Raw genomic sequence first — 18,783 nt, 5'->3', positions numbered from 1 at the left:
GGGCAGAGACAAGTGTCAGTGGCAAGTTTTGAGTTGTCAAATGACCCACAACAAAAAAGAGCAGGTAGAACCTTCCTGAAAAAACACATCACGCGAGATTCTCTTTTCACCCCACTCAATAAAGGGTCATATCTGCAGTCTCAGATGTTTTAAGTTACTTTAAGACTCATTATGCTTCAGTTGACCAAATTAAAATCCACTGGAGTAAGAAAAAAAACACTGCAGGCCCTTAAGGGTCATCTGTCCCCAGTATGTTGCATCTTTTGACACTCTTTTAGATTTGATTTATTACAACACATTCAATAAAGTCCCAGCCTACGCTTTTCTACAGCTAAATCTCTCTTTATGTAGGTCTCTACAATCACTCAGTGGCCTTGGCAAATGTAAATAACTTGGCACAGCTAAGTATTTTCAGGAGAAATAACTTTAAAAAAAAAAATCAGCAGCACATAGTGGGATTGCATTCCACATCCATATATTAAAAATATATTTAATATCACCAGGTAAGAATTTCAAGGTGTTTTAATCCTGCAAAGAAAAGCGCCCCTTGCCCTCATGCGTCTCCATATAAAAATTCACTGAAGTGCTTAAAAAAACCCAAAATACCACTCTATACTTTCAGAAATGTGCATTTTACATGTGTTTTACCAGTACTCAACATCTGAAATGTTCTTTGAGGACAGGGAGAAGGGTATGAGCACCTTGATGGCTGGGAGATACCTGGTTACAATTTAACCTGTCTGGTTTGGGGGACACGGGCACCAAACAAAAAACATGAACACCTTGAAATATGGGATTTGGTACAATTACTATCCCAAATGATTATTTTTAAATAAATTAATGTGTTACCTTAACCACTTCACCGCCATCAACTTTCATCAGCTGCTTCAAATTTTGCTGCAACAGGTTGGTGTTAGATCGCCATTTCAGCAGTCCCAAGAGATCAACTAGGAATAAGAAAAGGAATTATATCAGGCAGGGTAATTACTTTTGTTCACTCCCCCCAGCCGTGTTCAGGACAAACAGGTTTATTTCCATGGCTCAGCCATTCTCACTGCACAACAGTATATTTCCAGTAGCCCTCTGACACTGCAGAAACCTGGGACAATGCAATGAAAGAACTCTGAAAGGCTTTCAGGAAAAAAAAAAAAAAAAAGCAGACTGCTGTTGAAATGTCAGCCTGAAAATCTGGGCCAAGAAAGTCTGATCCCTCAGTTTTAATTTGTTGTACACAACAGTTGTGTTTTTAGAAAAAGAAGCCAAAATGAAATTAGTCAGCCACCAACACACTCATATCCACGGGGCCGTGACTCCTCCAGCGTTAATGCTTCGAGCTTCTTTGCTCCCACCGAATAAACTGAAAAGAAAATAAGGCACGAGGCGAGAGAAGTAGTTGCAAACTAAAGCTAATTCAGGGGAAAGCCCTCTGCTTAATAATTCTGATTGCCCAGAATTTCTTGGTTGCTTCCAAGCAACGGAGAGCTCGGGTACAGATCCCATCACGAAACAAGTCACCTGCAGATAGTCTCGTCCCCAGATCCTACATCCCACTACTAAGATCGTGTCACTTCAGCATTTGCTGATAAATACGGCAAACTTGCTCTTTTTTATTAGTCACAAAAAGCTGCAACACTGTTTTTAAGCTTCCCTTAAGCAAAACTCACGAGGCAACTCAAAATCAGGGCTCCCCAATTAATCATTCTCAGTAGAAGCCCCTAAAGAGAGACAAACAGGAGATTTCAGAGACTGTCCACATTAAGTTTAGCCACTGGATTACTGCTGCTCATTACCTCCCCCCAAAATACGGTTAATAATATGTGAATTCTGCCCAATATAACTCTTAAATGGTGTTATAGGACAGGACAGATGGCTTCTCCCAACTAATACCCCCTCACTTCTTTTATTATTTTCAAAGCAACGAACAAAACATTTAACCAGACACATATCTGCAGGGTATACTCTGGGAATTATATGCAGAGAGCCAGAGCAGCTGCTAGACCTTCCCCAAAATCTCTCATTCTAAGCAATAACTAAAATTACATTTAGTGGGATGGATTGCAATTCTCCTCGGGATGGACTCCCCTCTGAGCAGCGCTCAAACCAAGCCCTCTTATCGTCTCTTTGAGAGCAGAATAGTGTTTTACTACATTACAGCTTCGAACAATCCATTTTTGTAATTTTTTATTTTTTAATATAGCCTACAAGAAACCTATAGGCTGAAACCAAAGTCTTAGAAACTCAATGTTGACAGAAAAATTGCTTCTGGAAGAAAAGTAAAGATGCCTCCATGACTTATTCAAAGTATTTCATGAATATATCAGCTTTCCGTGGTTGAACTTGGGTTGGGGCTGACTTCTAAAAAGGCAGCAGCTTGACAAAAGAAACCACCTGAACAAAAGCCAGCCCAGACTATCTCTGGACAGCATCGTGTATTGCCCCAAGAAGACAAACCCACATGCACTCTCAGCGTGATGACACAGCGAATGCAAAACGAATATACATGTGTGAGGGGAAAATGTCAATGCTGTCCAACTTCCAGAGAAAAATGTTACAGGGTACAGTGAAAATGTGCTTTCAGTCCCTTACTGCAAGCATTAACCCCAGCAAAATACCAGTCGGTCAGTTAATCCCACTATTTTAATAGGTCTAGGTATAAAATAATACAGGAAGCAGAACAGGGTAGGAATGTAAAACAGTGTTTTAGCCTGTATTAAACAGGAATTACTGTAGTCAGCCCAGGCCAAGGGAAATTTATGTGATCGGAAAATATCAGAGGAAGAAAACAGACTGAGGATTTTCAATGGCAAAGGGTTAGAGCCAACAGCCAACAGCAACCTACTGAGATGCTGCCAACCACAAGCAGATACCCTATAACATATGGGATCAAATTTCTCACTTCTGACCTTAAAAAAACCCAGGGAAAACCAATTAAAGAAAAAAACCACACCAACCCAACAAAGTCCTCCCAGTTTTGGGGTGTTTGCTGATGCATTCAGTGCCCCACAACACGTAGCAAAGTGAGTAGAAACTTCACACTATCACTTTCTCTCAAGGAAAATAGCTGAAATCTTTCCAGTGGCCAAGTTTGCTATTTTGGAGACTTTTCAGAGCTAAGTCCATCAATTACGGAATTACAATTACAGAAAAGCAACATTAATAACCTACAGCACACAAAGAACTGAAGTCAAGTGAGTATCCAAAGAGCTTATATACAAAAAGATAGGAAGAATACTAATCAATAATTTCACAGAAGTTAAAATCAGCTTCAGAAACTATAATCTGAACAGCTCTGCCAATTTTTACATGAAAAATGATACTCGAGGGAGCAATTTAATGATGAAAGTTTTTTGGAACTGAAGTCAAGTGAGTATCCAAAGAGCTCGTATACGAAAAGATAGGAATAATACTAATCAATAATTTCACAGAAGTTAAAATCAGCTTCAGAAACTATAATCTGAACAGCTCTGCCAATTTTTACATGAAAAATGATACTCGAGGGAGCAATTTAATGATGAAAGTTTTTTGTTTATCTTCTAAATTGCTTAGGGATCCACGGTGATCTCGTTTAACAATGTCAAAATACTCTGAAGAAAGAGAAAAGGCTTTGGCAATTTTAAGAAAAAGTTTTCAGACAACATAATTAACGGCAACATTAAATAAAGATCAGAAGTTCAAAGCAAACTATATGTAAATTAAGCATGGAACAATGCTCAGTCTTAATTTTACTAATAGTTCTGTGAAAGCAATGCCAATATATTGATCAGTATGAAATACTTCTAACTGCTAATAAGCACTAGGAAAGACTGAGGAATAAAAACCCCCCAATCACGCCACAAACACAAAAGAGCTCAATTCCACATGCGTCCTACAAACCCCCCAAAGCACCCCGTTCCCATTGAGCTATTAGGAAAGACTGAGGAATAAAAACCCCCCAATCACGCCACAAACACAAAAGAGCTCAATTCCACATGCGTCCTACAAACCCCCCAAAGCACCCCGTTCCCATTGAGCTATGATCCCATCTTCCCCAAGAAATTCCAAAAATCATTTCCCAATTTTTTTTATTTTTTTTTATTTTTTCCTAAACATCCTCTTAGGCTCTAAGAGCGCCAGACTGCAGAGATCCCGATGTGCTCTGAATACCAAACACCCGGGATGTGCTACAACAGAGTTGCCACTGAAAAAACACTGCAATAAAATTGTGAGTTGACTACGAAGTTGTACCAGACCAGTAACTTTCCCTCTGGACGGGGGGGGGAAAACTCATTACCGCTGACGATCTAATCATTATTCCCACCCACCCCCTGCATCCTAAGCCCTCGACTCCCGACGGATCCATCCGGACTGAGCCCTCCCTGAGTCACAGAGGACTGGTCCCTGTCCCCACCGTGACTCACTCCTGTCTCAATGACCCACCCACACTCCCCAGTCTGTTCCTGGTGCGGCGCCGAGAACGAGGGACCGCTCCATGGCAACCGAGCACAAAAATTACAGAGAGGCCACAGTCTGGAAAATGTGAAATATTTGCTCTGGTGGCTGCCATCAGCTCCGCTTTCCACTGCCTTCGGATGCAGTCAGCCAGCTGACAAACACACATGAAAAATGGATATAGAAGGCAAGTTTTAAAAGGGAGAAAATACACCAAGTCCATTGCTGGTACTCCGTGTTCATGGGAGGATGTGTGAGCATGGGAACAACCTCCACGCAACACACATCCCTTCTGCCCAACACAAGACAACATCAGAGCTTTATTCAGGCATAAGAGAGGGATAGTGCACATTGAAAGTGACATATAACAGCTTATTTTGGAGCCAAGCCGTGATATTACCTACTCTGAAAAGCAAACTCATCCTCTTCCTTGGTGCCATTATTCATACCCACTGAGAAGTAAAATGCCACGGAGCCTGTTTGCTGTGTGCAGCAGTATGAAAGTCTCAGTGATACAGTAAACAGTATTCCTGACTCCATTTAATTTGGATTCTTGCGTTTTCTTAGAGACATGTACTGCTCTAAAGCAAAACAAAGTCCACAGGCAGAGAAAAGGCTGGATAATACACACACTCCAGAGATGCTTTTGCTGCATCCAGATAATTTAATCCAGGGCCACGGGACAAAAAAACCCACCATCCATTCACAGAGCAGGGAGACACCAACCCCACTCCAACCGTGAGGAGCAGAAGCTCTGGCAGTTCCATGGACCTACCATTCTGGGTAAGTTTTGTTGAACAAACTAGAGTGGAAATCTGGAAGGAGTCTTTGCTGATGGTGCAGCTTCCCAGGTTCTGCATGCTCTTCCCTGTCGCCGAGTGTCCCTTTTCCTCCAGTTCTATTTTAGTGGATGGCAGACTTAAATACGTCGAGGCGTCCTCCAGCTTCTTTGCTTCTGCCTACAGTAGTGTTTGAAATAAAATATGAAACAGTTTTAAAATATCTAGTAAAGAGCCTGGGCAATAATAAAATTTTATTATTTACATTGCATTTTCTTAGGTTTGCTCCATTTCTGGAGCAATCTCCAATGGGTCTTCAACAACAGTAATTTAGCACTACCCTTTTTACAGGTCAGAGCCAAAATGGGCTATTTAAGGGGCTAAAGAAGTAACTGTTTCCAGACATGAAAACACACATAAAACTCGGTAACAAGCACCTTAAAAATTAAGACATGCCCAGTAAAATATATTCCAGGTTTAACAATCAATCTGCCAAATATGCAGATTGCTCAGCACTTACTATTTAGTTGCTTGATCCAACAGAATAGTCTATAACATATCTTTCTGTGCAATTCCGTAACAATAATTCACTAAAGTCAGTAATGCTCACACTACTACTAGTCTTTCCATAGCTACTATGGAAAGACTAAAGTATCTCAAAATTCTACCTTGTAAACAATAAGATCATGTTCTCCATCTCTCAATGTTGTTCCATCGTATCTCATGAGCTTCACAAACGCCAGGGCAAAAATTTTCTCTGATTTATCTTTGGCTGTTATGAAACAAACGGAAAAAAAAGGATAATTAAATACTTGATAGCAGTACAGACAGTCCATCTGATCTCAAAAACATGGATAACCTATAAATGAACGACCATAATAACAATTCCCAGTTGGAGAAAAAGTACAGGTAATCATGAGAGTCTTCTAAACTCAAGATAGAACCAATAATATGAGAAATAAATGTTTAAGAATCTGACTATGGCAAGAGTAATCAGATGCTTAATATTTCTATATTCTGTGTGTTCATTTAGAAAGCTGAATTAAGGCAACTTTTTAAAAACAGAACAGAAATTTGATGCATTTATAATGTCTGGGTTTTTCAGAGTTAGAAGAATGGCAGTGCTGGGTACCTAGAATAATGATTTAAAACCAGCACTGAGGATCTCATCAGGGCTCTATCATTTAGAGGGGAAAGATTAGAATCAAAACAGAAATTGGATCCATAACTCCAGATGAAGCACCTAAGTTTCTGAAAGCTGACCCACTCTACAATTAATATGAACTAAAAAAAATGCATTGTTTGCTCTCAATTAAGGCAACTTTTTAAAAACAGAACAGAAATTTGATGCATTTATAATGTCTGGGTTTTTCAGAGTTAGAAGAATGGCAGTGCTGGGTACCTAGAATAATAATTTAAAACCAGCACTGAGGATCTCATCAGGGCTCTATCATTTAGAGGGGAAAGATTAGAATCAAAACAGAAATTGGATCCATAACTCCAGATGAAGCACCTAAGTTTCTGAAAGCTGACCCACTCTACAATTGATATGAACTAGAAAATGCATTGTTTGCTCTAATTCCAAATTTATTGTCAAAAGTTAAATAAAAACCAAAGCAACGGAGCAAGTAGAAATCACAAAGTAAGTTCAGAAGTCAAATCAGAAGGAAAGTGCAGCTTGAGACAGACCAAGCAGCCTGTGAGAAAGCCCTGCAGCCTGAGGGCACAGCCTCTAATTAATAGTTAAACTACGGACAACTTAAATTTTTTGAGTCATCATAGAAACATCTCTTCCCTAATTTTTACACTAATGACACTAATTTTCCGCACATTGTTTTCATTAGCAAGTATCATTCTCTAAACCAAGTAAATCTTTTATTAATGATCAATTTGCAAAATATACAGCTTCAATTAAAGAACTGCTGGGGAAGTTTCTGAAAGCTGACCCACTCTACAATTGATATGAACTAGAAAATGCATTGTTTGCTCTAATTCCAAATTTATTGTCAAAAGTTAAATAAAAACCAAAGCAACGGAGCAAGTAGAAATCACAAAGTAAGTTCAGAAGTCAAATCAGAAGGAAAGTGCAGCTTGAGACAGACCAAGCAGCCTGTGAGAAAGCCCTGCAGCCTGAGGGCACAGCCTCTAATTAATAGTTAAACTACGGACAACTTAAATTTTTTGAGTCATCATAGAAACATCTCTTCCCTAATTTTTACACTAATGACACTAATTTTCCGCACATTGTTTTCATTAGCAAGTATCATTCTCTAAACCAAGTAAATCTTTTATTAATGATCAATTTGCAAAATATACAGCTTCAATTAAAGAACTGCTGGGGGGTAACGCATCACAGATCACACAGGTAAGTAACATGAAGAGTGTTATGCGTCTTAAAACGCATCCAGTGGACACCACTCGATTAACACTTTTGTCTACACCTTTATTCTACAGCAAAAACATTTTGCTGCAGAGTTTGGAAAGCCTTCCTATTAAGTGAGACAGCCCCTGTAACGACAATATGGAATGAACATCATCACACCCAAGGCAAATCCCCAAACTTCACTTCAAAAGGAGTGTTGACAAACAGAAGATGTTTAGTCGTCTCCACCTGATCCTCAGCCGCTCACAGCATCCCAGCTGCCAGCAGTGTTACAGGAAAGCTGAGGAAAACCACAAGCTCTCAAATCTCTTTTAGCCCAAAATGACTTCAAAACAACCACAAGTCAGTCTGAGAACTGAGCTTCTCCAGAAACTAAGCTTCTCCTTAGCTCAGTCTACAATTAGTGATGCTAAGCCTACTGTACACTCTTTCACATTCCCATTTCACACGTGGGGTTATGAACTATCTTTACTACCCCCTACCCACCCTCTCTAAGACACCCCGTACCACCACCCTTCCAGCTGAAAGCTTTATTCACCAGTCCCTTTATTTGATCGGGAGAAATAATTGGGCAAGAAAGGGAAAACTTGATGTCAATAAGTAAGGAGGACGTGAAAAGAAAGAGAAGAGATACTAACACAAAATAAGCAGGCAAATAACATAAATTTAGCAAATAAGCAGGCAAAATAATAGCACGAAAAGCAATTACAATAGTCAGTTACAGATAGGAACGTTCTGCCTGTTTCAGCAGATTTTGTCACCAGACACTGACAAGAGCCATAACGACAAGGGTGATTTACTCACAGTCCTGCGATGATCTATGACGGAACGTGAACCTTAAATGACTGCGGTTCACGTCTTCGATGGGGATCGCGACCTTCACAGTTAGGGGAAGAGGATGGAGAAAGAAAACAGTCAGTACAGTATCTTCAAACATCATCAACCACTACCAAATCTCACCTAGGCATCTTTCAACAACATGCTTGGTGCTTTCAAAAAGATTAATGTTAAGTACCAGCTTCATTTTGCCACAGAACACCTTGAAAGGTCACAGATTCCCCAGGAAAATTGCCAATTCTTGCACCAGGAAAGAAAGAAGGAATGAAAGAAGCCTTTTAAGCTACCCGACAAGACCTGCAACTTCAGATGTTGGGCTGTAACCTCAATGCCTTTCCCCCCCCCCAACCCTTAGCTCAGGAACGAGTCCCTCTTGAGTTTGACTGGTAGAGGTCAACTTGATTATCAACAGCAGCAAAGCAAAAATTCTTAACTTATTCATTACCTATGGCAACAATTCTACTATACATACTAATAGTGTATCTCCAATCCACACATAATCAACATGCAGGGGTGTAACTGATGCTCTACCCCCCAGTATTTTTGCTAAAGCCATCATATTTTCTTAATTACACCCACATTCAGGCTCTGTGCTGTAACTGCTCCCCAACACCCCGTCCAGGTGCACCTCTGGACTTACACCAATGGTGTGGGGAGTAGCTGTAAGTCCCTTCTCAGTACACGTACACTGCTCCCATTGCCTACAGCTAGACAGAACATGTTTTACAGAGCTAACAGCAGTCTCCTCTGTAATATTCAAACATGGCATTTAAGCTAAAATGTTATTACCCAAGCAAATTCAGGCAGCGTAAAGCACCATCGGCCAGATCCCAAAACACTGATGAGTTCAACACTACAGTAATTCTGTTTTAACCTTAATATCCTGCTCCCCTAGGTCAGCTTCACGGAAATGGAGTAAAGCCTTCCTAAACAGATGTTGGAGTGCCCCTGTAACTGGCTCTTAATATCCTGCTCCCCTAGGTCAGCTTCATGGAAATCAAGTAAACCCTTCCTAAACAGATGTCGGAGTGCCCTGTAACTGGTGTCTTGACCAAAAGGATGAAATAAAATGCATTATGCAATAAAAAAGTCAGATTCATTTTCCAGCAGTCTCTGAAAGTTGAGCTACTCCTTTTGTCCTGCTAAACACCATCACAAGCATCGAATTTCCCTTTTTTTTTTTTCTTCTCAAGGGCTTCCACTGAAACCTGCATTAATTGCATGTTACCCCCCAGGGAGGAGGTTATTGTACAGTTTATATATATACCTTCACGGTCTCAAACCAGCGAGGTTGCTTTACTTGGTAATATATTACTGACTTGTACTCCGAGATGGCTTCATCGCCAGCACCGGGAAAAATAACACTCTTGAAAACACAAACAGAAGAAAAAAATGTTTATGTCTACCTTAAACTTTACGTTTTCATTCAAATAAACAAAGTAAATAAATCGGTGAGGTAGGTCAAAATAAGACAGAATGGCTCATGCTCAGAGCTCCTCATGAAATTAGTACCCACGTGCATGCACTGATATGACAAGATGAATCTAGTTATGACAAAGTTTTGTTGTAAATAAAAACAGTGATTTCAATTGACAAATACAAAGAAAGACGTTGACAAGTCTCAAACAGATACATATAAAAATCAGAAACACTCCAGATGTTAAATACTTTAATACCTCTAATCTTTTGCCATCTTCATCGTAAACAGATACTGTGACTTCTACATTCTTTGCTGTTGTTTTACTGCCTTTGTCAAAATCTCCCTGAACCAATGTTACGTAGATGTCGTTACGAACATCACCTGAAAGAAAAAGCAAAGCACAAAGTTCTTAGCAATTGTCACAGGATGCCTGTTGATTTGTGAGAGCAATGAGGCATAGAAATAATGACCAACATATTTGAGTAACGGCAATCGTACACACACACGGCAAAACATTTAACAGCCACAGTATCTTGAACATCCAAAACCAGATGTACCAAAACCACCTGAACTATGAACTCATAACAAACAAACAAAAAGCAAACCAAAAAATCATGCATTGTTTCTGGACTGGAAGAATGTAACAAAAGCACGAAGAATACGGACCATATCACTCAAAAAACACAATTTTTTTTTATTTATTTTTTTGTTTGGTTTTTTTTTTTTTACACAACTTCTTTCATTATGAATTTGAAAGGATGAGTTTCACCACAGTCATTAATTTATCCCATACACAGAGATTTTGCAATTTAAAAATATTTAAACAGCCTACCAAGATCTGTTTAACTTGTTACATCGGGAAGTGGTCTGATGTTGTTGCTGGCTTGGGGGTGGCAGGGGAGGGCTGTAATTAGCTTTACATCTTCAAACTGTCCTCAACTACACCCCAATTCAATTGAAATTTTGAAAATGAATTGTGGAAACAGGGAATTTCCAATAATTTCATGAGGCAGATCATTTATGTGCCAACAAAGCACCGTAATAAGCGGAGGTACTGAGGCACTTACACCACACTGGGGACACAGTAAAACCACTGACAAACGCTGAGTCAGCAACCACCAGGAGAGCTGGAACTGGGATGGGTTTGGAAAATACCTAATGGATCCTCCAGAGCCCATCAATCTGAAAAGGACAGCACAGGGGAGGTTCTGTACTCTGTTGCTTATGGCAACTTTTATTTTGAGAAGCGCCAAGGAATATAGGTATTAAAAAAAAAAATTCTTTCAAATACCTTATCTAAATCTAGTACAAACTCAGAGAGAATTGCATTATCTCTAAATCAAACCTCTTCCTCTGAAAAATCTTTCTGGTTTGGATTCATCACAGGATAGAAGTTTCACATATGCCCTTGCTGGGGAGAAAATATGAAGCATTTGCTTTCTGTACATTTTTCTTCACTGGAGAAAGAGGAGAATTTCCACTGTCACTGGGATTTCACGTCTTGTGTGGGGGCTGTTAGTTTTATTTATTTATGCAGCACATGGCAGGTTACCAAAGTATTTCACGTTTATTTTAAATGAGACAAAATGCTCTGACATTCCATTATTTCTAATGTATGCCATACTTCAAATTCTTACTTTTTTTTTTTTTTCCCCCAAGGATCCATACGCACAGATATTTAAAGAAGGTTAAAATAGAAGAAAGCAGCACTAATTGACACACTGGCTTACCAGGCATAATAATCTCAGGAAAGCCCATTTTCCGAGCCACGGCTGTTGACCTGTCCACTAAGTGTGGAAACTCTTTCCTAATCTGATGAATATCTCCTGGAAGAAGTTTCAAAGTCACCCACAAACCTGTTGTGCAAAAAAGACAATTATCACACTGCTGCTTTTTTCCCCAATTACTAAAGATTTCTTTTTACACATTCTAAAATGTAAGGACATTATGTTACGGTAACTGCTCTTCATTCACAAAAAATATACTTTACAAGGTATGTTAGAACACTCAAAGAAACCCCACCATATTTAAGAAAACTTAAATATGTCTGATGGTATCAGACTTTCTGGAAAACCCCATCAAATCCGCACGTGGAAGCTGGCTGGCTAATAAAAAACCCGAGAAATGGGAAATCTGTGCAAGACAAGGATTCGAGCCTTTGCATTGCTCACTTTGGAGCAACCCCGTGCAGGAGGTGCCCTGGCAGGAGGAGCTGGGCAGATGAACACACAGCTTCCCATACACAGCCTTACTACAGCCAAACATTTCATTCACAGCCCAAAAATTTCAATAGAAGAGGTCTCCGTTCAGAAGAAAACCAGGTCAGCAGCACCATAAAACATCAACTGGAAGAAGGAAAGCCCTGGTTATCAGCTGGACCCACTGAATTCTGGGCTGTGAAAATGGAAACAAGCCTCCTGTGCCCCTGGGACGAAGCCGGAGCGATCCCAGAAGAATCCCTCCTCCTGGCACAGCTCTGAGAACCAGGCTCCTTCCCTCACTTAAGTATTCCACAAAGGGTCTCGTGGAAATGCAGTTATTAAGCCATTAGCAGAACTGCCTCAAGCTTTCATCTCTCCTTTGAACTCTCATGAGTTCTCTCTAATGAAATGTTTATCTTCCACAAGGAGAAAGAGAAGCGGCAACGTTGATTTGAGTGGAAAAAAAAAAAAACTTACGTATTTCAAGCAACCAATACTGAGATGGCAACAGAGAGAGCACCAGCAGAAAGGCACCCTGAATTGATTCATCACCAACCACCCCCGTAAGTTGTTTTTCCTGCACTGAGCACAAAGAAATCTCCAGCATCAGCTCCACACAGCTGACATTTTTCTCTTCGGTAGCAGAAGGCGCCACTAAAAAGCCGGCGCTCGCCAACTAACATCAGGCACACTTGTTAGAGGAAAAAGAAAGATATCAAAAGGGAAGGGGGGGAGGGAAGAAGTCTCACACCCTCCAAACAGGGACTGGCAATCAAGTTTGAGCACGAAATAATTGCAGCAGCAGTTTGCAGAAGAAAATCCTGAAATTAAGATCTAGGAAAAATACCCCCCCCAAAAAATATTCATCTATAAAACAAATTGTGGGTTATCCTGTTACAAACACAATTAACTATGCATTCATTCCGTATATATTTGGCAGAGAGCTTGCTTTTCTATTAAAACCCCTTATAAAAGGCTATGTGCTGACTTGCTGCCAGGGATGGTCCTAACAGCTGCTATTTCATTAACCAGTAACTGCACCTACTCGGCCTGGAAAGCAACAGCTCGTCATCCCCTTCCCTTTGCCTGGGTGCCCTTCCTAGGGAAAGGACCTCAAATGAATCAAAGGAGCTGAAAAGTTTCCATTTCCACCTTGCTGATAAAACACTGAAAGTGGAGATGAAAACAGCGGAGGGAAGGGGGAAAGCAGATCTAAGTTTTTCCTCTTTAGCTATTGAATGATTTTTTAATATAAGCAAATAAATAAAAGTTTATTTACATTTTTGTTTTCTATTAAATAGCAAAAATCAGCAAAAAGTATGAAGTTTTTCTTGGGTCTGTCATTCAGATACGCCCTACAAGTGATAAAGATGTTCGCAGTGCTGAGTGGAAACTCCCCGCTGGCCTGTTTAACACCGAATTCATCCAGATTCCCCCCAAAATAGTGAAGTCAGTACAGCAGTAATCGAGCCGTCACTCAACTCGCTGTGTACCTGGCAGGCACATTACAATCGTGCAGTGTTGTACACATACACACACACAAAAACAGCCCAGACTTGGGCAGTTCTCAGTTTCAGGTCAGCACATCTGGGTTATGAGCCCATAAGAGAAGGTACCACTGGGGTCCCCTTGCTCTGGCTCCATCCTTTCCATCACCGAGCGTGGGCTGGGTCTTCTTGAGAGGGAGCCAGATGCTGCAAACGCAGCTGGGAAGTGGAAAAATAAGGTGAAAGAAGGGAATATCTCTTCCTCCAACACCAGGAGGCCAAAGTCCCCAGCTCAAGGCTGCAAGAGCTGACTCCCCGAGTCATTGCTTCCAGTACAGGGAAATAAAGACATCCAAGTGATGGACACCGCAGAGAAAGGATGGCAAACCTGTGGAGTTAACACGGGGCTGGGGAGGGGACAGCAGAATGAGCCCTAAAGGATGGGGAAGAGGGGGAACAAACCATGCAAACACATTTTCTGTTACCATACAGCAGTGAACAAGCAGAAGTAGTACTATGCACCTGTGATTCCAAAAACATTCCCAAAATGAAAACCATCACACGTTGCAAATGAAGCGCTGAGCGATTTTAGGTACAGCGGTGTATAGAAAGAAGAGTACATACCCTGACCCTTGTGGTTAACTTCTTTAGCAGCAATCACTTTGTTTATAACAGTCTGAAGGAAATCATTCTCCCCTGCCACCCTGGGTGAAAAACGGGATGATATGTTCAGCTGCTTGTGTCGAATGGCGTCATCCAACGCTAGCCTGGAGGATGCACATGACGACCAACACCAGGAAACAAAGGGTCACAGAAAACCAGAAGTCACAGTAACAAAGGAAACACAAAAGATCATATCATAGTTGTGACAAAGAGTATTTATTAGTCGACGCAAGACAAAGGACAGGAAAGGTAACAAGAAAGACAGAGGAAGATCATTAATCAGAAGAATACTGATCTACCACCGAGAAGTACAGCGCGTTGTCACTTCTCCCTTCAGGGACACGCATGCACAGGTCCCAGGGACACTGCAAGGACAGGAAGGATGTCTCCCACCCCAGAATCCCCTGTTAAGCAGTGAAAACCTACTCTCTCTTTAATATATACATAGCAAAGTGGCCCCGTGACACCCCCAGGGCCGCCTCAGCCTATAGGTTAAGCAGCAGCACACGCCGTCTGAAGGAAAAGCTCCCGCCAACCTCACAGACAGGGCACAGGAAAGAAGAGCAGATAATCCAAACGTACTGTTAAACTCCATGAAAAGATGGAAACTATAAATAAACAGCAGCATTAAGTGTCACTTAAGTTATCTTGCCAAGTGCTTTTGACAGCCATTGTGTCGGTGGCTAGTGAATGAATGCAAACAGAGAGAGATGGGAGAACAGACTCGTGTGGCACAACAGAGGCAAAGCGTGGAATGAGAAGGAAAATGTGGCTCATATATATATAGACAGCCTAAGCCTACGTTGGAAATAAGGACACACGTACTCATCGCGTGTTTTCACATCGGTCATACTCTTTGGAAGATGCTTTTTCAGAAAAATGTTTTAATTTAGTGCGGCAAAAAAAAAAAATAAATCACATCGTACATCTTTTCAAAAAGCTGATTTGTATAAATAGAAAAAATAAATCAGTGTTAATGGAGCAGAAAACTAGATGTTCCATTAGCATCCACTTTGATACACAAAGATTCATTTTCATTGCATACTTCCACACGCACTAAAAAAATTAAGCTTGCTACTGTTTACCACACAATAAACACATCATGAACGCACTCTTCCCTAAAAACTCCTGGTTTTCTTGAAAAAAAATGGAATGGTACTTGTGATTTTCACATTAACAGCCTCTGCACCGCCCCAGTGACAGCGCTGTGTGCAAAGGAAACCATTCCAGAGAGGAGGAATAACCCTGCTGGGCTCCTCACAGCTCCTGCAGACCCTGCCATCCTCACGGCAGCAAACCACGAGGGCTTCCCAAATTATTGTAGAAAATAGGCTTAAAGTTAATTTAAGATTACATTATTTCAAACTTCTTTTTTTTTTTAATATTATTAAAAGCCCCCTGAATATCCATCAGTACATTAATCAAGGAATTTAGCTGACATAACTATGTTTTGCCTCCCTGAACAGATGGCAGTCTAATATTTCCCACCATGGGAAAAACTTAGCCTTCATATTTTATGCACATTTGACTTATTTCTTCTACCTTTCCCACATTGTGGAATAAAAAAAGAAAAGGCCCTATGAAACTATGTGTTGACCACAGTATTTGCCCCACGCTCTCTTTTTTGTTCATAAGCTTTTACTTCTAAAAGCATTTTCTCCGAACGCACCTACATGTTCACAAAAATTCAGGCTATTAAACCCAGATTTCTTAATATGATTTTGTTGCTTGAAGTCAAAACTGATCTTTGACATTATGTTAAATTTATACATGTCTGTAATTTAAAGGATGCCGACTCCATATCTGCTGTTAGCTAATTAAATTCTTGCAAAATAGCATCTATCAAACTCTACATCAGCAACGTTGGAGTCCATGTGGAAAGGTCTGCAGGTCTAGATGACTAGAAGTAAGAGCAGGGCTATGGACCTCCTGAGATACCTACTGCAGGAGGTCTACCAAGCCATCCTTCAAATTCTCAGCTTCTGCTTGTATTGCAGTTACTGTGGCCCTTACTATGAAATTATATCTGCTACTAAGAAAAAGATAAATGTTATTGTTTACTAATTTCACAGGAGTCACCTGCGGTGGCTGTTGGTAACGCTGCCGGTCTTTATCCATCTCGGGTAGAGCTAAACCAGCACCACCCTTATTTTAAGCATTTCACCTCTTACACATTATCACCCTGACATCTTTAAACAAAAAGGAAGCAAGACTCCAAAATTGAGACTGCTTTAAACTAAGGACTTCAAAAAATGAAAGTTTCTGGGGCTATCACTGTTATTACTAACAGGAAATTCTCAAGAAGTAACATTAGTAAGTACTATTCAAGACAAAATACCACACTGACATAAACAGACTTCAGAATATCTACAGAACACTTCTTCCAATCAAGTTTAAAACGTTGGGTTTTTAACTTGAAGTTTAAATCCTAATTCTTTCACTTCTACATATTCTTGAAACTATTCCCTACTTACGGTTGAAAGGGTATGAAGTGCTGTTTGTCCTCATCGTCCACTTTTCCATTAATTATGTCAGTAACATCCATCACTGAAAAATAAACCAAGGCATACTGAATTAAGGGATGGCCCTGGGCAGAGGGGTGCTGAGGGGATACCCCGGGAGATGGGAAGCAATGGGGACCCAGATGAGGGATGGAGTTATCAACTGTGTGATTCCAGAATTTTCCTAGAGAATAACATCGTGTGGCAAAAAACCTTTGGCACCTTTAGCTAAATGAGAGTCCTGAAAGTGACAGTAAACTCTACGATGACAGCAATAGGTCTGATTAACCTGGACCTGGAACAATTGTGAGTTTATGCAGCCCCACCCCCAACTTTCTGAGCAGGACTACAGTGTGACACAGACAGCTCCACACACAGAGCGTTACCTGCTACTCCAAAGGGTCGCCGCAGCCCCGAGGTCAGTTTTCTTGTGTTGTTGTCCCTCAGCTCCATCCTCCCCACTCGCACGATCTGACAGACAAAGCTGATTTTTTCTCTTTTCAGGTCTTTGCTGCCCAGGTCCTAGAAACAGCAGTTTCTTAGATGACTTTATAATTGAATTTCAAGCACCACTTCAGTAGGCAGAAGGTTTGCCGCTCAGAACTTTGCCCTCCCCGTGCCACCCTCTAGCACCAGGGCAACTATTCTCAGAGTAAAGGAAATTTTCTAACTGTACTTAAATGCCTTATCTTGACTTCTGTGTAATTAATTCTTAGGAGGCCAAATCATTTCTACTAGGTTAAAACTTCAAAGAGCAATGTTGGATTTAGCCAGACGTTGAGAATTTTTAGTAGCCACTTATGAGAAAAAGCTCATGTGAGCCTTCAGCAGGACCATGACCCGCAGAGGTAACACCACCCCCTTTACACACAGATCGGTACAACCCTCAGTCACACAAAAGCTATGAAACAAGTGCTTTGAAATTTGCCAGCTGGGCCAAGCACCCACACTTACGGTGAATACTGCTCGGAGGTTGTGCAATCTGTCTATGTCTTTGGGGAGCCCACAGCTTGACCATCGCACCAGGTAGTTTTCACTGAAAGAACAACATTTTTAAGGACTTTTTGTTTAAATAGCTTCCTTTAACATAAGCAGATACAATCAACTTGAGAACTCACAGAAGACTATTTTAAACCCAACCTACTTCTCCTAAACAAATTAATATTGACTTAGGGAAGAGCTGACACTTCCCATTGTGTAGATCATTTATAGCAAGAAAGCAACTCTTCAGCAAGAAAGTGTAAGAATTTCTTTAAGGAAGCAGAGGATGCAGAAACCAAACTCTCAAGCCTAAACCTAAACCCTCTCATCCTGCAACACCAGATCTGAGCAAGCACAGATGAGGGAGTGCACCCAGGAGCACACTAACCTGATAAATTTTGATTCCAGTGGATCATACAGAGACATCAGGACTTCAGCATCTTCTCCTATTTTACAGACTACATTTTTTAAATTTACAAATAAAGCAAATGAAGGAGTGGCAGCAAACTTGGCTTGTCTGTTGATGTCAATATTCTGTTTCTGAGACTGTAATTCAAGAACAGAACAAACTTAAGTTTAACGTAGTCTAACGAATATCCAACCACAATAAAACATTCCTATAACCTTTCAGAGAGAAGAAGAGGGGGTTTCTGCTGAGCGTCTACTCCTGTGATCTTCACTTGTATTAGGATTTATGACAAAGTACATTTTCTGGATCTGTCTTGAAGTGTCACATCATAAGGAGAAAATAAAAAAGAAAAGGAGGGGAGGGCCAAAAAAGAGAGATATCTCCACTTATTAAAAAGAGAAGTAAACAAATGGGGGGAAAGATAGAGCCTCAGATATAAATGACAAGAAAAAAAAAAGCTTTGTTCTTTGTCTGATGGTTTTCTGACAGGTACAGAGTGCCAAGAAAGAAAGGAGAGAAAAACAATGCTATTTCTACAGGTTACCAACCCCTCAGGCTTTAGCTCCCATAAACTTTCCACAAACTACTTAATCCAGGCAGAAGGGAGGAAAGCATATGGGACACAAAGGAAACTGGCTGAGGCAGGGATAAAAAAAAACAGCTTTGAATGCAAAAATTTAATAGTTTAAATCCC

At 40.6% G+C, this 18,783-nt stretch overlaps 1 protein-coding gene across 1 annotated transcript in view; it reads right to left on the bottom strand.

Annotated features, from left to right (window-relative positions):
* DOCK1 (dedicator of cytokinesis 1) overlaps positions 1 to 18,783 on the bottom strand; it is a 294,524-nt gene that overhangs the window by 228,443 nt on the left and 47,298 nt on the right. The window contains exons 14-19 of the mRNA XM_014945313.1: positions 10,104 to 10,228; positions 9,695 to 9,793; positions 8,395 to 8,467; positions 5,876 to 5,979; positions 5,204 to 5,387; positions 850 to 947 (exon numbers count right to left, since the gene is read on the bottom strand). Coding sequence (XP_014800799.1) covers positions 850 to 947; positions 5,204 to 5,387; positions 5,876 to 5,979; positions 8,395 to 8,467; positions 9,695 to 9,793; positions 10,104 to 10,228 — 683 coding nt within the window. The remainder of the gene's footprint in view (positions 1 to 849; positions 948 to 5,203; positions 5,388 to 5,875; positions 5,980 to 8,394; positions 8,468 to 9,694; positions 9,794 to 10,103; positions 10,229 to 18,783) is intronic.

This window comes from Calidris pugnax, unplaced genomic scaffold, assembly GCF_001431845.1.
Source record: "Calidris pugnax isolate Ruff unplaced genomic scaffold, ASM143184v1 scaffold89, whole genome shotgun sequence".
NCBI classification, from domain to species: domain Eukaryota; kingdom Metazoa; phylum Chordata; class Aves; order Charadriiformes; family Scolopacidae; genus Calidris; species Calidris pugnax.
This window is presented reverse-complemented; position numbering and strand designations above follow the sequence as displayed.